Genomic DNA, 22,665 nt, shown 5'->3' on the forward strand with positions numbered 1-22,665 from the left:
TCATCTCAAGTCAGTGTTTATTGTTCAACCTGACAATTTTAAGAACATGAGGCATTCATTTTTTTCTGTACAATAAACAGCTGACTACAGCCATATTTTTCTGGTCTTAATAATATTTGTGACCACAGGGGAGGGTGCTGGCAAAGAATGAGTAATACGCAGTTTAAAACCAGAATTTGGAGAATAGTTTCCCAAATCCTCCAGAGCACCCTGAACTTCTCCATTTTATTTTATTTTATTTTATTTTTTAATTTCCTCTCACCACTTTTGTTATTACTCACTCCAGGGTCATCTTTCTCCCTCGGTGCCTGGGACCTGGAGAGCAGCACGCTCAGCCCTCTGCCCCCTCGCTGCGTCTTTGGGACCCAGCACGGAGTCTCACGACGGAGGCACTCAGACTGTGTCTGACGAATGGATGCATGGATAACCGCCTTAGAGTGAGCTAGATTTTCACCGAGAGAGAACTGTTTTACCTAAAGGTTTCATCAATTTTACTCTCCTTTCTGAGGTGAGGTGGGATTTCCTTTATGACAGAAATTCTAGTTTGAATGCTTCTGCTTTAAAATAAAAAAAATAAATAAATAATCTATTTATAATATAGTTTATGGAACCTTTGTTCTGTTTAATGTTTCTTCTTTGGTAATACAGCTCAACCTCTTTGAACATTTACATAATTTCACAATAGTGTAATTAAAAAGAATGTTTTATTTGCTTTGGCGAAATGAAGAAAAGAGTACTGCTCAACATGCATTAATTCTTTTTGATTATTGTGTGTGTCTTTTTTATTTGTCTGATATTTTCAATGAAAATTTTTTGACATATTTAACTTGCCATAATCTACTTTAATATGTGTGTTAAAAGGCATCTCATACAAGGTATTATTCCTATTTTATAAAAAAAATTAGGCCCTGGCCAGTTGGCTCAGTGGTAAAGTGTCGGCCTGGTATACAGGAGTCCCGGGTTTGATTCCTGGCCAGGGCACACAGGAGAAGCGCCCATCTGCTTCTCCACCCCTCCCCCTCTCCTTCCTCTCTGTCTCTCTCTTCCCCTCCCACAGCCAAGGCTCCATTGGAGCAAAGTTGGCCCGGGCGCTGAGGATGGCGCTATGGTCTCTGCCTCAGGCGCTAGAATGGCTTAGTTGCGACGGAGCAATGGCCCAGATGGGCAGAGCATTGCCCCCTAGTGGGCATGCCGAGTGGATCCCTGTTGGGCACATGCAGGAGTCTGTCTGACTGCCTCCCCATTTCCAACTTCAGAAAAATACAAAAAAAAATTAAAGTTAAGATTACTGAAAGAACCTTGGCCAGCACGGTTGATTAGAGTGTCCTCCTGACCTGCAAAATTTGCTGGTTCGATCCCCAGTCAGGGCACATACAAAAACAGGTCCATGTTTCTGTCTCTTTCTCCCTTCCTCTCTCACTAAAGTCAATAAACGTATTTGTTAAAAAATATTATTGAAATATAAGTAAGAAAACTCAAATCTACTTAGGCAGCTAGTCCTTTAAATTAAATGACCATTAGTAAATGAAGAAAAGGTATGATATGATGAACAAACATTTTTCATCTTGAAGATCTGAGATAGTAAATGTCAAAACTATGTTCAACCCATGTTAAAAGAGCAATGGAACCCTCTTTCTTTACAAAAGTGATAGAAGCCCCTTTCTTTTTCTGTTGGGATGCAGTACTCCCTTACAGATAGGTGTTAGATGTTAAAGACATCATGCCTTAAAAGAGAGCCTTTCTAGCTCTCATTTCCGTGACCTATGTTTTGCTCATCTCATTGCCAGGAGCCCTGGAGAGGAGAAGGGTGAAGCCAGTAGTGGTCTCGTAAGGCACTCACAGCTTGTGCAGCTGCCGCACCTAATGGTGTGCTCCTGAAAGTCTAGGGTTCATACCCACAGTGCCACCGTCCCTAAATCACAGCTGGGCGGTACCTGGTTCACAGATGCCTCTGTATTGGCCACAGGTGAAGGGGAGCGGCAGGCGGGTGGAGAGGAAATCTCACTGTTGGTTCCCTCCTCCCCAGACTCCTCCGTGACGGGTGACAGCAGAGTGTGGCAGCGACCCGCAGTCATCTGTGACATTAAAGGTAGCCCGGAGGACATAAAGAATCAGTTAGCTATGTTAACAAAAGGCCTGGGGAAGCCTAGGTCAAAAGAGAAATAATTATATAACAGAGGTTAGAATTCATGAGACCCATCTTGACATACAAATTTTGTGTTACTATTTAAGTTTGGTTCAAGTGAATGCGATGTTAGGAATCATTTGTAAAACCAACAGGGATAAGAGGTGCATATAATATTAACAGTCTTGTTGATTACATATTTCTCTAATGTATTTTCCTTTTCTTGTTTGTATCTTTATAAATAACTAAAAACATCGTGCATTGTACTAATGAGAGAAGGTCTATGAAACAAAGCCTGAGCTTTTATGGACATCTCAAATTCCACATATTCCAGGGAGGTAAGTACACCCTAGGCAATATACCACCACGACTCCCAGCATGATCCTACCCTACCCACGGCACAGCACACAGGGATGGGAAATACACAGCACTAGAAGACAATGAGTTACCAAAATAATTCGTGTATTTTCAATGCAAAGTGATGGGGAAATGGAGATAGAAATAAATGGAACTTCTTTATTTTAATCCAAAGCTAAACTTTAGATTTTCTTTTTTTCTTATTTTTCTAACAATAGCCTTTCTTTTATATTTAATTAGACATTTATACGACTTAATACACATCTGTAAGTCAGCAAGTATTTTAACTAAGAAAACACACATCTATGATCTATGTAGCATGATTCTCTCTTTCATCCCCAGGAAGCTAGAAAACTCGGCAAAGGTGTTTTGTTTTGTTTTGACGCTTAGAGCCTCTCGGTGTTCTTGCTAAACTATAGACAAATGAAGGGCCGACCTTTGACATCGTTGAGTAATCCAGCAGTCTCAAGCAAATAGCTGTGTTTCAGCTGTCACTGTTTACACTGTCGAATACTGGCTTTGGCCTCAATGTAGCAGAGAGTTAAGGAGCCTATTCCTTAATTCTAATCTGTAAAACCTGCTGATCCCTAAAATAAGCCACAGAGAGAGAACCTGGAGCCGGGACCAGGGTACAGTCAGAGAGAGTGCCCCGCCCCCCGGCCAGCCTGGCCTGACCCTTACTTACCATGACCACAGAGGGGTGGGCAGAGGTGGCTGGGAGGAGGAGCTCCCCGCCCAAGTCCTCTGTCCCCTCTGCAAGCCCCTCCACCCCCGTCACTGTCAGCAGCATGGTGGCGTTCTTGGCTTTCATGGTCAGCATCTTGCACTTGGAGTTCAAAGAGGCGATCTGCTCCTGGTAGCCCTTGATTTTCTGAGCCAGCTCCTGAGGAAACATTTTCCCACCACGGTGTGTCAGAGCAGCATCAAAAGGAAACCAAGCTAGCAGCGTTCATCTTCCTCCGGGGCTGGCCAATGAAATCACAGAGCTGTGCCAGGCGGCAGCCGCGGCGGCGGCCGGGGAGGCAGGATGTGGACTGCGCCGGGCGGCGAGCCTGCCTGCAGCGCCGGGGCCCGACCCACAGCGCGGCCGGCGCAGGAGCGAGCGGCGCGGGGCAGGGCGGCCGGCGCAGGAGCGAGCGGCGTGGGGCAGGGCGGCCGGATCCCACCGGATCCCCGCCCGGAGCGACTCTGCGTGCGGAATCAGGAATTTATGTAACCTGCAGAACCTGCCACTTTCTTTAAAATGCCTAAAGGCTCTGTCACTGCCAGATGGTTCATGCCATGGAAATTAGGTCATGTGATTACTAAAACTACCAAAAAAAAAAAAAAAAAGCAAGGCTCAGCTTTTTATTATACTGAATATATTAAATGGAGCTGGCAGTTTTTCAGACAGGGTCATAAAGTAAACTGCTTGTCATTCTCGTGTCTCTGGAAGTTTTGTTTTGTTTATTTTTTTAGTAGGTAAGTTAAACATTACATATGTCACTGTAATTTTTAAAAATGCAGATTACCCCCAAAATAAAATTTTGTGCGTTCATCAAAACTTCCCTCCTGTGCTCCACTGTACCTCAACTGTTTCTGATGCTTCAAGCGAGAGCTTTGAACGTGTTGTGTTTGTGAAAAATGCAATTCTGGCCTCCACGTCAAAAGGTTTTGATTTACTAGGCTTATGAGAATCTACAGTATGTACTTATCCTATGTGAGTGACTCCCACAGAGCAAAAGCTCTCTGGAACTTTCTTCTGTAAGAGTACCTCTGCCCATCTCCTGGTCACTTTCTGGGTTGGTGGTCTAGCCTGCTGCGTGGGGCATCGATGGCTTCACCCATTCCCGATTCTTGGGAAGCATGTGTATTTTTAATTTGTACTGGGTATTTCTGAAAATGATTGTGTAGAATGAGCATAAAGGTGGGGCTTTCAGGTCCAGGGGTTGCTCTGAGGAGAACCGGCCTCCGTGGCCACCACCTGCATTCAGGAGCAGGTGGAAAAGCAGATCTGAGCTTTCTCTCCTATAATTTGAAAGTGGCAGGATGGTTTTCCCAAATTAATGCAACATTTGAAAAATCACAGGGAAAAAAAAAGGAAGTCCTGACAAACAAAATCAATGGTAAGTTATCTTATGAATTAAAGCTATCCCTAAGGAAGTTAGATCCGCTTCAAGATTGAAATTCTATTATTAAAAGCAGGCTGGAAATACAGGAAGGAGCATTCTTCCAAGTTTTTATGTTATCATAAATCTGGCTTTCTCCACGAGGCACTTTCCTTCCGGTGTTTGTTTTATTCATACAATGAGCCCCTCCCAGGACTATGTCACTACTGATAGGAAGATGTCTTCTAAATCACACAACAAAGCTAACAAACGTCTACCCGGTGTTTAGAACTGCGGGGAGAATGTGACAAAAGGAACAGAGCCCTGGACAGAACCCAGGAAACCAGTTCACAGCACCCTGCGCTGAATGCTGGCCCTGTGACCTTGGGCAAGTCATTTCTCTTCCAGGACTGTGACTCTTTCTGTGTGTGCATGTGATCGCAGTGAGGCAGCCCAAATAGTTTCTGCTGCTGTGAAAAACCACAAATTTGGAGCCAAAGGCCCTACATTAGAATTTGGTTTCTTAACTAGATAGAAGGTGACAGAGGACAATCTGACTTTGGGTGATGGGTATGCAACATAATTGAACGACAAGATAACCTGGACTTGTTATCTTTGAATATATGTATCCTGATTTATTGATGTCGCCCCATTAAAAAAATAAAATTATTTAAAAAAAACTTTTAAAGCATGCAGGAATAAAAGAGTAATGAGAAATAAAAAAAAAAAAGAATTTGGTTTCTTACTAGATCTAAGAGCTCAGAAAGACCTCTAAAAATAAAATCCGTTTCACTTTTCTTATCAGTAAAATGTAGATAAATGAATCTTTACCTCACAGGGTTGTTATAAAAGATAATGTAAAACATTTTCAAACTGTTTTAAAAAACAGAAAACTATGGTAATGATAATTGTTGTTATTCCAGAGAAGCATTCTTTTCGAAAAACTATTTTTTTGTACTATGGTAGAAAAGTTGTTATAACAAAATTCTGGGTTTTAAAAAATGTGATTAAAAATAGTTTCAAAATAAATTTATAATATGCGGTCTAATGTATGACTAATATCAATAGTGGTTTCAAATATCTGCATTAATGTTTTCATTTAACGTAGATGATATCTACCATGTAGCAATGAATGTAGGTGGGATATTGATTTACATTATTTTATAAATCATATACAAATATAAGTGATTTATGCATTGGATGGGTCAAGAAATTAAAGAACTGAATTTTGAGAGGAGGGTGGTGAGATTTTTCCATCCATAAAAGGCAACAAATAAATCTATTGAGACCCTCACTGTGATGTTTGGTTTGGAAAAATAGTTGGTTGCTCTTATGACAGCAGAGTTAAAATAGAGAACATAAAAGGATAAACTAAATGTCTATACTTGGCCCAGAAAGATAAGATGCCTCCCCACCCCAGGTAACTTACAAAATTTCATGATGCTATGAACTAGCCCCCAAGGGAAGAGCAAATGTGACCTAGATAGGAATTAACAAGCCACGGAAGGAAACTCGCTGCCAAGGGTCAATGAGGTAAAACACTGAAGATCTATGATCTCTGAGGCCAGGTATGCAGAAGGGATGTCCAGGCCCTAAGGTCATAATGATGCCAAGGTACACAGAAAGAGGCACTTATGAAAACGCAAAGATGCTCACGGCTACAATTTGAAAGTCAACAGAACAAATATGGACCATTTTCTGATTTTGGTGAAAGGAACTGAAATGACCAATATTTGAAAGAGCAAACGGTTTTTAAAAATATATATAAAATATCCCTCCTTTTTAAAAAGGGTGATCAAAAAACTCAAGACTTTCAGCATTGCTGTTTCTTACAGGCTTCACATACAGGGCTCTCAGCCTGTGTCTCGTGTATTAACTCTGAGTTCAGGTGCAGGAGAGAGTCTCTGGATTCCGAAAGGGGCACATCGTGAGCAACATGTAAAGAAGTTTTGGGATTAAGAGGTCTTGGAAAAGGATCAGCAAAAATAGCCCCCAAATTGCAAAGACAGCCAGAGAGTTCCTAAGAACTGAGCACAGTATGTGCGAGACAGGGAGAGCCTTTCTCTCTCATTCACTAGAAACCAATCACAGATTCTCACCAGGCCAGTACCTTGCCCCTGTTCCTGTCTCACCTCGTGCCGAGAAATCTGAGCTTGCAGCTCCTGGATGTTACTGGTGGCCACAGGTTTATCCTCGATCTCTCTGTGAGCGCCTTCTATAAGCTCCTGCAGGTTCTGCATTTCTTGTTCGTACTGTTCATACTGCATCACGGCCTCCTTTGGTGGGGGGGAGACCACATAGTTATCTTTCTATATTGATAACCGTGTAAGTAATTCTGTGCAGCTCTCTGCCCAACCACAGCGTCCACGCCTATTCACCTGTGTGTCTAGGCCAGGGGTCGGGAACCTTTTGGCTGAGAGAGCCATGAACGCCACATATTTTAAAATGTAATTCCATGAGAGCCATACAAAGACCCGTGTATGTTACACATTATCCAATAAAAATTTGGTGTTGTCCCCGAGGACAGCTATGATTGGCTCCATGAACATGAGCGGTAGGAAATGAATGGATTGTAATACGTGAGAATGTTTTATATAAATATTTTTAACGTTATTTTTTTTATTAAAGATTTGTCTGCAAGCCAGACGCATCCATCAAAAGAGCCACATCTGGCTCGCGAGCCATAGGTTCCCGACCCCTGGTCTAGGGAATAAGGAAACGATGGGTAGAACCCCTGGGTGACTCAAATCCTCACCTCTACTCAGGAATTTCAGAGCTTTCTCTTTAAAACATTTTTGCCAAGATTATTCATGAACTCAAAGTAGTTAAGTGGCTAGATACTCTTTCTTTCCCCCTATTCATATTGTCCTAAAGATGGCAAGGTCACGGTCAGAACATGGTGGGACGCTTATGAAAAACATGACTACTTCGTTTTTCCATCTAAGAAATATATACTAAATGTAAGGTGCTTGGGAGGTGCTGGAGCAGAAGATGGAAAAGTTAATCAAGCATGACTTCTATCCCCAGGAATTCACTGTCCAACAAATTACAAGATAATATAAAGGGCAAGGTAATTGACCAAACGAGCCATTAGCAATGTAATGAGAGCATAAGCTAGCAGTTTGAGGATAAAAATGGTGGAGCATGAGCTGAAACAAATTAGAGGTACACAGTGTCACAGCTCCTCAGTAAAGGATTTTTCTTTTTTTTTTTTTTTTGTATTTTTCTGAAGCTGGAAACGGGGAGAGACAGTCAGACAGACTCCCGCATGCGCCCGACCGGGATCCACTCGGCACGCCACCAGGGGCAACGCTCTGCCCACCAGGGGGTGATGCTCTACCCCTCCAGGGCATCGCTCTGCCACAACCAGAGCCACTCTAGCGCCTGGAGCAGAGGCCAAGGAGCCATCCCCAGGGCCCGGGCCATCCTTGCTCCAATGGAGCCTTGGCTGCGGGAGGGAAAGAGAGAGACAGAGAGGAAGGAGGGGGTGGGGGTGGAGAAGCAAATGGGCGCTTCTCCTATGTGCCCTGGCCAGGAATTGAACCCGGGTCCCCCGTACGCCAGGCCGACGCTCTACCACTGAGCCAACCAGCCAGGGCCAAGGATTTTTCTTATTAAAGAGACTAAGAGTTATATTTGGTGTACCTCTCAGGTGCGAAAATGCATCTAGAGCATCAATAAGATGAAATCGGAAAACAATTCTGTAATACACGCCAGCCATAAAGTCACATTACAAGGTTCCAGACAGCTCTCAGGTAAATAATGACGTGAAATTATGGCTGAATATAAAATCAACCTTTACAAGTTGTTCTTATAAAAATAACACTAAAAAAGATAGTTTTCACCAACGGATATTTTCGGTGGGCTTTCCCCCAGGTTTTTGTGGGGATCCAGATGATAGCATTTCATTTCCTTAGTTTATATATAACCACAACAATCTGTCACATGGAATACTCTGGGTATGTTTTGATGGCTGGGCCCACACAGTGCTCAGAAAAGGAGCCCATGACTCATTCGCCGTTGCAGCGCTGGCGTGGGGACTGCCCAGACGCCCCAGACGCCCCAGATGCCTGCCCCGCCCCCTGGCACGTGCCTGCAGGACGTTGCACTGCTGGATGGCCAGGTGCTGCAGGCGGCTGGCTTCGTCCTGCAGCTGCAGGGCCGCGCGGCACAGCGGCAGGCTGGTGACCACGTCCTCGGGGATGCGCAGCGCACTCTGGGAGGTCTGCACCGCCTGGACCTTGGGCTTCAGCGACTCCACCTCACACAGCAGATGCTGAAAGTGCAGGGGTTCACAGAGTTTACATTTAAGAGTTTCTCTCATGAGCAAGAGACACAAACTTACATGGCAACTTGTTTACAAGCGATAAACAATTTCCAAGAAACATTGCAACAGATCACGCATGTAGAGCTAAGACTATAACTGCATTTAGATACTGTGTTTCCTAATGCTCCTCTTTTAGAAACCTGGGTCCCCACACCGTTGCCCCAAAGCATGTGAGCGCACCTGTCGATGGGAGAGTTGCTCCTTGAGACTGAGACGTCCCGCTTCCGGAGAAGTCAGGGTGGTCTGGGCTTGCTCCAAAGCAATTTGTAAGTTTTTGAGCTCCGTTTCAAACTTTTTCATGTCCTGAAGAGTAAAAGCAATACAAATGTCAATACTGAAGTGCTTGAAGTCCAAACTCATAGGTGAAGAATAACATCACAGTCAAGAAAGCGCTTCGGGCCTGACCTGTGGTGGCGCAGTGGGTAAAGCGTCGACCTGGGAACACTGAGGTTGCCGGTTCAAAACCCTGCACTTGTCTGGCCGAGGCATACATGGGAGTTGATGCGTCCTGCTCCTCCTCCCTTTCTCCCTCTCCCACTCTCTCTCTCTCTCCCTCCCTCCCTCCTCTCTAAAATGAATAAATAAAAAAATAAAAATAAATAGAAAAAAAAAAAAGAAAGAAAGCGTGGAGGTAAATGTTGTATCTCCGCTATAAAACCGCTATTGTTTTTTTAATGATGGACTTAATTTAAATTAATTGTTTTCCTCTACCTTGGCAGCATCGTGGAGATTCTGCAGGCGAGTTTTGATGATCTGCCGCAGCTCCGCAGTCTCCCGTCCCAGTTCGGCCACTTGCTGAGACATCTTTTCAGTGTGGTACACACTAGCAAGGTCCTGTAGCTTGTCGGTCATTGCTTCCAGATCGCTGTGAATTTCTTCAGATTCTTCTAGCATGGTCTAGAGCGAATTGTCAACATTCATGGCATTGACAGGTAGGCAGCGAGGTACAGATGAGCGACATGGTGCGGGGTAAACACCAGAGTGGGAAGGGAGTGAGGAGACGTAACCCACACTTCCCACGTGCACTGCGTCCGCAAGTTCAGCGTGCCCTCCTGTGTCTAATCTTCACACCCCTGTGCCCGTTCCCCATCTACTGTTACCCCCATTTCACAGAAAGACAAATCAAAGTTCAGAAACTATCAACAATTAAAAAAGAAAAACCATAACAAAGTTGCGGAGGCCACGTGTTATTAAGTCAGGGGTCCCCAAACTACGGCCTGCGGGCCACATGCGGCCCCCTGAGGCCATTTATCCAGCCCCCGCCACACTTCCGGAAGGGGCACCTCTTTCATTGGTGGTCAGTGAGAGGAGCACATTGACCATCTCATTAGCCAAAAGCAGGTCCATTGTTCCCATTGAAATACTGGTCAGTTTGTTGATTTAAATTTACTTGTTCTTTATTTTAAATATTGTATTTGTTCCCTTTTTTTTTTTTCTTTACTTTAAAATAAGATATGTGCAGAATGCATAGGGATTTGTTCATAGTTTTTTTTTATAGTCCGGCCCTCCAACAGTCTGAGGGACAGTGAACTGGCCCCCTGTGTAAAAAGTTTGGGGACCCCTGTATTAAGTGTTAGACAGTAAGGCTCAGGCTCTGTCCATCACCCCAGACTGCTCCCTGGTGAGGGTCCAGACATGAGTATTCCAGCAGGTATAATGTTCCTACACATTGGATAGTTTCCTCACATCTCCGGGTCTCCTACCTTCCTCATACGTATGTGAACTTAAGAGATGCATTTCAGCTCTCCTAGTCGATACCTGAGATCTAAGTGCAGACCAATCAAAGAAATGAAAATAAGACAACAGCATTTGCAAACAAACAAAAAACCTTTGATCTCTTGCTTCAAGTGGGACAAGTGGGTAGATGCAACTACGTAAAGGTACCAAGAGGAATAAAACATGCCCTCATCATTCAGGATCGTATCATCTACTGGAACGGATACTAATACCAATAGACTAATAACCATGTAATATGCACTAAATGAGTCAAGTGAAAAAAAGAAATCGTTAAGGACAGAACTGAGATAAACTTGTAGGAAGGTTGGAGAAGGCTTCCTGGAAGAGTCACATGTAAGCCAAGTCAGAAAGATGTTTGCATTTTGACTAATGGGGAGGAACAGGAAAAGCATTTTCCACCAAGGGAACAGCACAAGCAAAGGCACAGAGGTGAGTAACCACAAAATGAGCAGGTATGGGGGTGAGTTATATATATAAAGAGGAGAAATGAGAGGTGAGACGTTATTCTTAGGCAATAGACCCTGACTTTAAGAAATAGAGTATATTATTTCTCACAATAAACATGATATATATAAATAAAATATTATATAATCTCATCCCTGAGAGATAACTTTAAGTAAGGTATAACTGCTGTTACGTGTGGGTACATTTTTAGGTAACTGAAATTGTAACATACCTACAACTCTCCACCTTTCTTTTCCACCTGAAATTGGAAGCATGCATTTTCTCTCCGTGTGCTGTTTTTTGGATAAACTCAGACAGCTTTAGTTATTAAGTCGGACGTAGGAGAACTCCCTGCAACAGTGCGCACAGGCTGAGTTCTCTGCTGAGCGTCTGTGCGAGGTCACCGCCAACACCGGATGCCTGTCCACCTGAACCCAACCTCCCAAGTCAAGAAAAACCAGGACTTGTCCTTGGCTCCTCCCTCCCCTTCTCCCACGTCCACAGTCTCCAAGTCCAGACTGCCAGTTCAGTAATACCCCTGGCTTTCGTCTCCTCTCAGCCTCCAAACAGAGGCCTGGCCATTTTCTCCCGGAATACTACAGCCACCTTCCATACTGTCTTGTCTTCCTCAGTGTTTCCACAGGCTGCGGAGTTGTCTTTCCTAAAAGACAAGTCTGGACTTGTCACCTGCCTGCAGAATAGAAGCCAAAGTCTTCGGAGTGAGTTCAGGATGCAGTCCAAGTGCTTAAGGCTTTCAGGATCTGTCTCTTCCTTCGCTTTCTCTCTTGTCTCGGATGCCTCATTCCTTCAGCTGTTCCCCACCCCCCAGACTGCACCCTCCAGTGCACCAGACAGAGCACCCCTCACTCTTACTGCGACAGAAGGGGCTGCCTGTCTTTCAGGACTCAGCTCAGAATCACCTTTTCCTGAGAAGGCTTCCTTAGCCTTCTTCTCAAAGCCCAGGGCGCCTCCAGCACCTTGAACCCTGCAAGCCCGCATCATCACACAGGGTTGGAATCGTCTGGATCTGCCTGTCTGCCTTTCCTCCCTTTCATTACCAACTCCCCGGGGGCGGGGACAGGAAACACTGCTTGAGCTCCAAACGCCTTCTGGAACTCCTCGCTTTGGAAAACACTTTACAAATGTTTGTTGAATCAACAAATGAGTACAAGAGATATTTGAAAACAGAAAGCCTTTATGGCCATTTGAAAGACTGTATTATATTCCATTATATCCAAAAATTTACTTAGAAAAATTAGTTGATGTTTAAGTTTCCTTTAAAAATTCCACTATAGGAATATTACATAAAGTATTTTCTACATTTTGGATTACAGAGTGGAAACATTTTGATATCATGATCCATTTCACCAATTGTTTTTTGAAGAAATTTTACCAAGTTCCCAGGAGGTTTGAGAGCTCTAACGTCCCTAAATATGAACCTTAAAGAGTAGTATTAACTTGATACTTAGGATTTTCTCTCTCTCTCTCTTGAACTTGCAAAATATTTGGCTGAATAGATTTTTCACTGTTTACAACCAGTTGTAATTTAATTCTCGTCTGTTAATAGAGAAACGTATCCTCAAGTAGAAGGTTGGAGTTGTTTAAGGAATACTTTTTGAGAGGAAGTGTGTAAACTGATTGGAGAAGAAGGGTTGTGGATACAGGAAAACCAATGAGAAGCTTGTTAAAGCATTCCGAGGAGAAAATGAGGCTTTGATATAGGACCCTGTCAACTGGAATGTAAAAGGGGATAGATTTAAAAGTCAGGAGTGTACACAAATCAGAATAAAAGAAAGAATATCTAGAATACTTAAGGATATCCATGCAACTTAAAAAGCATTCTGTATTTTACGGCAAGATAACTGGGCTATTAGGTATCTTTATCTAATTCAAACCTAAGTTATAAAAGAATGAAATAATTTCCTGGATGACATGACCCAGAGAAAACCTCAGGGGAAATGAGGTGATGCGGCCACCCTGTGATGCAGACTGAGCACTGGTTCCCAGCTGACCCCTACTTCCTGCGGAAAGCCAGGGGCCAGGCAGCGGGCAGAGGACAAGGTGGGAGACCTCGACAGCTGTGTGTCAGATAATGAGCTTCAAGTCCAGGGGAGACAGAGGCTATCCAGTTATTTACATAGTCTTATGAAATCTTATGTGTAGCTACTCTTTTTCAAACCACTGGACAAGTCATAGGGCTACCTTAGATTTCTTTTGCTTATCTGGCAACTACAATAATTTGACACCATGGCCTTCCAAATCTTCTGTCAGTCTACTCTAGCCAATTAAATTAAACTGTTCTCTCAGTAACTCTATGAAAACTAATTTTTCTAAAGTTACCTGATGTGAAACGTATTGTTCCTGAAGTTGTCTTGAAGAATTCCACACGATCTTTGCATGTACCAAGACTTTAGCTTTGTCAATCCATTTCAAAATTAATTCAAGTCTCTCGTTGTATTCTTCCAAATGGGATGATGCCTAAAAAATCATTAACATTCAGATAACAAATGTAATGTAACCTCTGCTTCTTTAAGCTATAAATCAGTCTGTGTCTTTTTTTGAATACAACAGTCCTGGGGGTTAATTATTGTACTATCTGAGATAGTGAAGGTGTCAACAGTAAGGAACATCCAAACCTCTACAGAGACAGAGTCAGAGAGAGGACAGAGTCAGAGAGAGGGGTAGATAGGGACAGACAGACAGGAAGGGAGAAAGATGAGAAACATTAATTCTTTGTTGCGGTTCCTTAGTTGTTCATTGCTTGATTTCTCATATGTGCCTTGACTGGGGGGCTACAGCAGACCGAGTAACCCCTTGCTCAAGCCAGCAACCTTGGGTCCAAGCTGGTGAGTTTTGCTCAAACCAGATGAGCCCGTGCTCAAGCTGGCGACCTCGGGGTTTCACACCTGGGTCCTCTGCATCCCAGTCCGATGCTCTATCCACTGCACCACCACCTGAACAGGCCAAACCTCTAAAGTATTTTAATGAGTTTATTTAAGCAAAACTGATGACATATGCCAGGGAGCAAGATCTCAAAAGCTTCTTTTAAAGATTAAGGAGGGGATGTAAAACAGATTGGAGAAAGCAAGGTGCTGGTTGGATTACAGGGCACTTAACAAGATTATATGCTCTGTTGAGGGTGGTGACGGCTTATTTCAAAAGTATGTTATACTAAAGCACAAGAACAATGAACAGGGCTGGCTTAAAACCTTTCACCAAAGCAAGCACAGGTATGGGTCCTGACTACCCACCATGCCCTTCCCAGTTAGAAATCGTGATCAGATCACACTGTGAGGTTGCTTCCACAGAACCTTTTTATTTTAATCTATAAAAGGTAGCATGAAAAATCATGTCCTTATTGAAAATATTTCAAGGACTTTCCCATGGCTTTAGGATAAAGGCCAAGTTCTTAATATGCTTGAATAATCTGTCCTTTAAAAAATTTCTCCATTCTCATCTCTTATTCCTCTATCTAGCTCCCCTGTCTGCCTCCCACCTCCCACGCTCCAGCCTCACTCAGGAAGGGAAGGCGTAAATTGGGACGAGGGTGCATGCCCGGTTTCAGTATTGTAACTCATTGGTCGCCACATTCTGATTTAACTTGTCCCTGGTTATAGAAAACATCCATAATCAATCAGCAAGAGTTGCATCTATACTCAACAGCTACGATGGACGTGTGACCTGAACCTATCAAGTAAATAATAGCTATTATATTTTCTCTGTATATCTATGTACACGTCTTACTTTAAGATACTTGAATTTACACAAACTGATTTGTAAAACATGATGATGAATGAGTATGTATTTTACAAATTACTTTCCCGGTGTAAAGCCAGTAGCCACGGCCACCATCACAGCTGCCTGGCCCGTGCAGGTTTGCATTTGATTCGGACAGATGGTAATGAAACAACAGAACCAAGAACTGGTGGGCCATTAGCTTTAATCCTAGCTTGCACCCAGCGGGCAAGAAATACACACAGTGGGAAAACACTTTCCTTTCCATTCAGGGCTCCTAAAGCCACTGACTTATCCGAGTTTCCTAGAATCAAAGATTTCTACCTCACCAGCCTTATTCACCTCTGTTCCCCATCTCCTTCTCTCTGCACAAACTCTGCACAAACTGGCTTCTCCTTCAGCATTCTGCCATCTTGGCTGCTTCTCCTCTCCTCCACATGGCCTTTCTCTGCTCTCCTCCATGGGCTCTTCCTAGAACGTAATCACTCTTCCCCAGAACAACGTGATCTCTCCTCCTTTTAAAACCTTTTGGCACGAAAGCCCTCCCCCAACACACATTAATATAATCACTCCCATCCTAAGCAAGAAGGGCAACTAATATTATCACCTGGGTGATGGCCTTCCAGATGGGCAGCGCCATCTTTAACAAAGTGAGCATAATATATTTTATCTGCCCAACACTCAGTTTTTAAAATAGTCACCATAAAGTACATGTGCACGTCCTCTTTGTCAGTGAGTTTATAACATGGTTTGATAGAAAATAAAGGCAAATTAAATATGTCTAGTTCCTTAGGAACACAAGTGTGGTATGAAATCATCTACTCTTAAATTATTCTCATCATTGTCAATATTATTCCTTTTCTTTATTTTCAAAGGAGAAAAAGAGAACACAGACTTCCCGGCCCGGAGGGTTTCGGTGACGGGGCTGGAACGCGTACCTGACTGAGCCTGGAGAACCGACTCTCGGCCTGTCTCACGGTCTGCCGGTGCAGGTCAGTCAGCTTGCCTATCTTCCTGGCCAGCGGCTTACCCAGCTGGCCACTCTGTTCCGAGAGCTTCAGCACTGCTTCCCCCAGTTCCGTCAGCTTCAAATGACAGGCATCGAGTCCCTCTCCTAGCACCTAGGACGTCACCAAAATGAAACACTGGACTACAGGAAGTGAGTTTCTCCAGGATTTCCAAGATCAGATGAATGACATATAATAGTTTTAATTGAGTTTATTGGGGCACAGGGTTAGGTATGCAATGGAATAAAACATCATCTGCGCCGTGTGCCCGTCAACCTCAGCGAGTCTTTTTCAGCCCGCCTCTAGGATCGCCACCCCTCCTTTCCCTCTGGCTAAGAAGGCTGATATTTTAAATGATTTTTATAGAAGCCAAACAAGAACGATGCTACCATGATAAGGTCATTTCTGTTTCTTCAGTTGGAAAGGCAGAGGGGGATGTTTTATAACCCTGGTAACCCTGGTGTTTATTTCCTATGGACCTTTTCCTTCTGCCCCACCCAGAAAGGGTTAGTCACTCATCTGCAGGGGAGAACTCAGACCTCGCTACCCAGAACACCCTTCTCTTTGGATTTGACATGCTGCCTGTACTCCTAACTCATTCTGTAGCTCTCTGACAGTTCTCCCGGTGACCCACACATGCATGTGTATTTGCTACTAAAGTTCAATTCTGATGATAAATAGTACCATGTAAATAGATCTTTGCTATCATGTTAATTAAAAAAATAATAAAAAGAGGCAATAAAGATTTATGATAGCATATTTATAAAATTTCTTTATTGCCTCTTCACCTCTTTTTATTGTTTTTCTTTTTTAATTGAATTTATTGGGGTGACACTGGCTAACAAAATTATACAGGTTTTTACTATCTGGTTTTAATAAAGCTTGTTGATCAAGAAAGTTTTTGTTTTTAAATAGCTCAAAAATGAACTGCAAAAAATACTGCGTGTACCCAGGGGCACCCCTTCCGCTTCCGGTTCTCCTTCCTTACCTTTTGGTCTCTCTTAGCTTGAACTAAATTATCCGTTTTTGCTCTCAGCTTGGTCAGGATAGCTGTGAGATCTTTGGTTATCTTCTGAATTTGCCGGCTGAATTCCTGGCTCGTGGCCTTGCTCTGTTCAACTTGTTTGACTTTGTCCTGGATCTGAATCACAAGGGAGAACAGCAAAACCAACCATGGTTAAAACTGGGTAACACTCTAAAAAACCTCACTGTGGACATGTTGACGCATGATCTCGGGGTAAGTGCTGCTTTGGCGTCAATGAGCTTTGTCCAACCAGCCACGTGCGGTTACAAACTCTCACACAGTCTTTTCCACACAGTCCTGCTTCCCCCCATCCTTATGCATTCAGTGCACGTCTCTCTGCTGCTGTTTTGGCAAAGGAACAAGCAATGAATGTTCAGTGATTCAGTCGTCAAATGTTTACAGAGCATTCATAGATAGCCGCATAGATAGCTGAGTTTGAATTTCTGTTTACTAACACTGTGACCTCAGGCGCACAGACACCTCCAAGCCTTTTTCTTGGTAATACGCAAAACTTTTCCAGATAATAGGAACACATAAATTTGTTTCTGAGCATCCGAGCACCTTTTCATAAGTCCCTGTTAATGATCTGGGACTTCTTTTTCTAACTTCGCAATTACATCCCTATAGTTTGACACAAAAGCAGTTAGGACATCCAGTGAAAGGAAGACGAAAAAGAATAATTAACATTTATATACGTTTCTGACAGCTTTGGTTTGATTTGATAACACACAGTCACACTTTTGCTTATAACAAAACATTAAAGATGGTAAAGAAATTTCCTCTTTGTGTAAATGAGAGGCTGAAATACATCTAGAAGGGTTCCTGGTAGCTCCTGGATACTCAGTAAATATTTGTTAAACACATAATGTATATCTTATATTTTGTTGTTCTTTTTTTTAGTCTTTTTTATTTTGGAAAAAGATAAGGGAAAGCAGGTCAGTTAGGTTTAATTCATGATATTATTGTTCATATCTGTGATTATCTGATGTGGGATTTTGTTTTTTGCCTATGAATAAGACCTCTAATTTAATCTTGTTATTTTATGCTGAGCTATTTTTTAGCTCTTTTTTCCATAAAGAGGTAAGTGTGAAAATCCAGAACCCTTGTACGAGAGTACTGAGCTAAGAAAAGAGTGGGCCGGTACTGCTCTTTGATGACAGGTCTACCTGGTCGTGGGTGGTTCCCAGGTCCAGCGCCACTTCCGCCAGCTGAAGGGAGAGTTCCGAAGGTAACACGGTACCAAGAGCCAGGTACTTGTTCTTCTGCTCTGCCGCCACCTTCTCAGTGTTCTGCCGATGGTTTGTGGCTTCCGTTAGGAGAGTCTGGAGGAAAGATCAAAACAAGACATTTCTGGGAGCCTAAGGAGACCCAGGGGTACAGAGACAAGATGACGTGCTGTCTGGCAACACAGGACTAAGTGAAGCATTAGAGCAGGGGTCTCAAACTCAACTCAGCATGTGGGCCGCAGAGCAAGATCACAGCCGTTCGGCGGGCCGCACTAGGTCTACAAAAGGCAACTGTTACGCAACACTTTTCTCACTGCAGTTGAAAACAAAAAAAAAATCAGTACAACAAGCACAATCGTACATGCAGTTTACTCAGTGTCACAAGACGACCAGAAACTGTAGTTCGCATCACAACTGCTGTTAACTAAGCTAATATCTAGCTAGGATGCTAGAGAAATGAAAAATACAAGTAGGCCCCTAGGCTTACTTAATTTTATCCAAAATTTTTTGAACTTCGTGGATTAGTCTGCGGGCCGCACAAAATTGTTCGGTGGGCTGCATGCGGCCCGCGGGCCGCGAGTTTGAGACCCCTGCATTAGAGAAACGCCTTAAGAAAAAACAAACTTTTTTTAGTCTCTGAATAAGAAATACGTCCACTTTATACAGAACAAACAAAAATCCCATGGAATACCACTAAGAGCCTTTTATAGAATGAGTTTGGGGAAAAACGTTTCTTTTGCATTTCTGAAAAATCTTAATTCAGTATTTCATTGCATATAAACAATGTGTCTGATTAAAATCAGGGCAATTTTTTTTTATTTTTTTTTAATGGTGGGTACCTGAAGATCTTCAAGCTGAGCATCTATCTCTATTGTCGGATTCCCCAAATATTCCTTCGTTTCCTGAATCCAGGATTTCACGGAAGTGATTTGCGTCTCCACCCCTTCTCGGTCCTGCAGCTCCTGCTTCACCGCCTTCCCGTTAGTCCTCACCTTCTCCTGCATGCTTCAGAGACACCGCAGGGAGAAAGCAGAAGGCGATGAGAGTGTGAGAAGCCTCCTCACAGCCAGCGTTACTTTACCAAAAGCAGACATTTGTTAAAAAGGTAGAGTTTCATATCTTTTTTTTTTTGCAAGTAAATACACTCCCCCTAAACTGTCAGATAATTTTCAGTGGATCTAAGTTTAGTTCAAGTATAACAGCAGAATATACATCCTGTGAAGTGAATGATTTCTCCCAGGAAAATTGAGATTGACACACTCCAATGCCACTGAGCTGCAGTTCATTTTCCTGTGTACAGTAACCTGGGCGTTGTTTATTCGTTTCCTCTCCGCGAATCTGCTCAAATGGTACAGGATCATTAGCCTTTAAAAGTAATGTGGAACTGGAATATTTGCGGCTATTACAAACCAGTCTTTGAAGTCAAGCTTTGAAAATTTCACAATTAATAACGATCAACACCCAAACTCATAAAATTTTCTTTGAATTGACATGAATTTGGTTAAAAAGCTTAAAATAAGTAGAGTCCAATGATCCTAAATTCATTTATAACTGAATAGGTGGGTATTGGATATCTATGGATAATATTAGCTGATTAGCAGTTAAATTATCTACTGACATTTCTTGTTCTCTGGCCAAGTAAGTGAATCAGGCTGTTTATATATCATTAAGTTCAACCCTCGACCTACTAAGTTCTAAGTGGCTTATTTACCTGAACTTTATAAAGCATTAGCCTTGTTTCAATTTCTCTGTCATTCAACTTAGCCAAAGAGTCAGCTAGCTTTTCACCACTAGGTTTTAAGTAGCTCTCAACTGTTTAGCTTTCAAGCATTGTTTCACATGAATAGCTGAAACACCCAACAGTTCCCTAAAAGTGACACCTCAAGCCCAAGCTTTCTTATATCCTATTCCCATTTGCAAAACTCTCCCTTTCCCTTGCTGCCCCAACCAGACTGCTCAGCCTTCAGCTGGGACACTCCTCTAATGGGAAGCCTCCCTTGACTGCTCTCCCAGACTGCTCAGCCTTCAGCTGGAACACTCCTCTGACGGGAAGCCCCCCTTGACTGCTCTCCCGGTCAGTCTCCTCTGCTTTGTGTTCCTTTCCCAACCCTTTCTCGTTGCTTCACCCAGATGGCTTCTGACAGTACCCATCTCTGCGGCTTGACTGTAGACAGCATGAGGGTACAGACTGAATCTGTCTGGTGCATCCCTGTATTTCTAAATACTGCCAGATACGTTTGTGCCAGATAAGTAAGGGAAGAGCGAAGAAAAATAAGAAGCAGGGGTGACGGGAACAGATGCCACCATTGTGAGGTAGCCCTGATGGAGCACTCCGGACTCTAAAACCTCACACTGTATCCTTCTGGGCCAAGGCCAAGTTCAGTTACAGAGAAAGAGAGGTGTATAATTACTTCAGGCACCGGTCCTGCATGGCTGTGATTTCCTGCATGACGGGCGGCTCTTCCGCAGGGGACGGAGCGGCCCCGTCCGGGAGCATGCTCAGCGCCTGCTGCCTCAGCATGCCCAAGGCCGACTGCTGCTGTTCCAGCTCCAGGATGAAGGTGTCGTGATGTTCCAGAAAGGTCAGGAGTTCTGCTTTCGAGGCTTTCTCTGCTGAACTTCCCGGCAATTTATCTTGCAGCTGATCGATCGTTTCAGCAGCTTTTTTAGCCTGATGAAAAATGTATATAGCATGAAACTCAAAAATAAACTGAAAAAATAGGCCGATTCCAATAAATGTTACATTGGACACTACTGCCTCAGAGCTCATTAAAGCTGATGCCGTAAATCCTAAATTTCAGGAAACTAAAACCTGAACAATCTTCTTAACATGAAAGAAAAGACCATCTCTTTTTTTTTTTTTTTTTTTTTTTTGTATTTTTCTGAAGTTGGAAACGGGGAGGCAGTCAGACAGACTCCAGCATGTGCCCAACTGGGATCCACTGGCATGCCCACCAGGGGGCGATGCTCTGCCCATCTGGGGCATCGCTCTGCCGCAATCAGAGCCATTCTAGTGCCTGAGGCAGAGGCCACAGAGCCATCCTCAGCGCCCGGGCCAACTTTGCTCCAATGGAGCCTTGGCTGTGGGAGGGGAAGAGAGACAGAAAGGAAGGAGAGGGGGAGGGGTGGAGAAGCAGATGGGCGCTTTTCCTGTGTGCCCTGGCCAGGAATCGAACCCGGGACTCCTACACGCCAGGCCAACGCTCTACCACTGAGCCAACCGGCCAGGGCTGAAAGGAAAGACCATCTTTACAATTCTGGGATTAAAGCTTTAACCTGAAAATAATATCAGGGCAATCAGAGACTGCATAGCATAGAAAGAGTTGTGTTTTTATTTTGAAATTAAAAGACAAATGAAAAACGCCTACATTTAAGTGAACAAAAATGTATCCCTGATTTATAAAGGAAAATGTGGCTTACATCATTGACTCCTACTACAAAGATGAAAGAAATTAACATAGGACTTGAGACATGAGTTAAATTCCTGCTGATTTCCACGGCCAAGGAAAAGCATTCTGTAATGTTTCAGGGTCAGGTAGGCAGTTTCACTAAGAATCTAGCAAATGGAGAAAAGTGGGCTGGTCCTCCTTCCAAAATTTAATTTCTTGGTTTTCTTATTTAAATAATTGGATCCTGACTTGGGACGACATTCATTGCACATTGCATATTGTATATTGTTTCATAATTAGGCTTTCATGTCATTGAAAGAGAGATAAAAAAAAAAAGCTTTTGAGTTTCATAAAAGTCAGTTTCAAAAAAAAAATCAGAATTCTGCCTTGTACAACACACAATCATCCGGGAGGAAACGAGCCCATCACCAAAGGCAATTACCTTCTTGTTAAAATTCTTCCACTCATCCACCGCATCCTCCAGTATCTTCTCCTGGTCCTGGGCCACGGCCCGCAGCCGCGCCCACCTCTGCCAGACTGTGGTCATCGACCTGCCTATGGTTGCTTTGCTGGCGTCGTTTCCAGCTTTCTCCAGGTGGGAAGCTTTGCCCTCCAGGGCCACAATTTTCTCGTGGAAAGAAGTCACCACTGACACCGATGCCTAAGGTGCAGGAGGAGAAAAGGGGTTAGTGGGCTCCCCTCCCACGGGTAACTCTTTTACATTGAAGTCTTAATTAACTCTTAATTGGATCTTCAGTGGATTTTTAAAAAGAGGTGAGATGAACATTTAGTTTTAAAAACACAAGTTTATGTGCCATTTGAGATAAAATTCTCCCATTTTTAAAAAAGCAGCAAAAATCTAAGTGAACTGAATTTAGGACTTAAGGATGTTGTGGCCTTGGCCAGTTAGTTCAGTGGATAGAGCCTCAGCCCGGCATGTGGACATCGTGGGTTCAATTTCCGGTCAGTGTATACAGGAGAAGCAACCATTTGCTTCTCTCTCCTTCCCTCCCTCTTCCCCTTCTCTCCCTCTTCCCCTCCAGCAGCCAGTGGCTCGAATGATTTGAGTGTGGCCCTGGGAACTAAGGATGGCTCAGTTAGAGTACATCAGCCTCAAATGCTAAAAATAGCTCAGTACTCAAGCATTGGCCCCAGATGGGATTGTCAGGTAGATCCTGGTCAGGGCACATGTGGGAGTCTGCCTCAC

The 22,665-nt window shown here is 43.4% G+C and overlaps 1 protein-coding gene across 2 annotated transcripts in view; it reads right to left on the reverse strand.

Moving 5' to 3' along the window:
* Window positions 1-22,665, reverse strand: part of SYNE1 (spectrin repeat containing nuclear envelope protein 1) — a 445,623-nt gene that overhangs the window by 160,542 nt on the left and 262,416 nt on the right. For both annotated transcript variants that reach the window (XM_066248218.1, XM_066248216.1), the window contains 13 exons: window positions 21,901-22,119; window positions 20,481-20,740; window positions 18,909-19,074; window positions 18,010-18,165; window positions 16,808-16,960; window positions 15,751-15,933; window positions 13,418-13,555; window positions 9,608-9,793; window positions 9,077-9,199; window positions 8,663-8,845; window positions 6,702-6,845; window positions 3,168-3,365; window positions 1,935-2,075 (listed from right to left, as the gene is read on the reverse strand). In XM_066248218.1, the coding sequence (XP_066104315.1) occupies window positions 1,935-2,075; window positions 3,168-3,365; window positions 6,702-6,845; window positions 8,663-8,845; window positions 9,077-9,199; window positions 9,608-9,793; window positions 13,418-13,555; window positions 15,751-15,933; window positions 16,808-16,960; window positions 18,010-18,165; window positions 18,909-19,074; window positions 20,481-20,740; window positions 21,901-22,119 (2,250 nt within the window). The remainder of the gene's footprint in view (window positions 1-1,934; window positions 2,076-3,167; window positions 3,366-6,701; window positions 6,846-8,662; window positions 8,846-9,076; window positions 9,200-9,607; window positions 9,794-13,417; window positions 13,556-15,750; window positions 15,934-16,807; window positions 16,961-18,009; window positions 18,166-18,908; window positions 19,075-20,480; window positions 20,741-21,900; window positions 22,120-22,665) is intronic.

This window comes from Saccopteryx bilineata, chromosome 12 (genome assembly GCF_036850765.1).
Source record: "Saccopteryx bilineata isolate mSacBil1 chromosome 12, mSacBil1_pri_phased_curated, whole genome shotgun sequence".
Lineage (NCBI taxonomy): Eukaryota > Metazoa > Chordata > Mammalia > Chiroptera > Emballonuridae > Saccopteryx > Saccopteryx bilineata.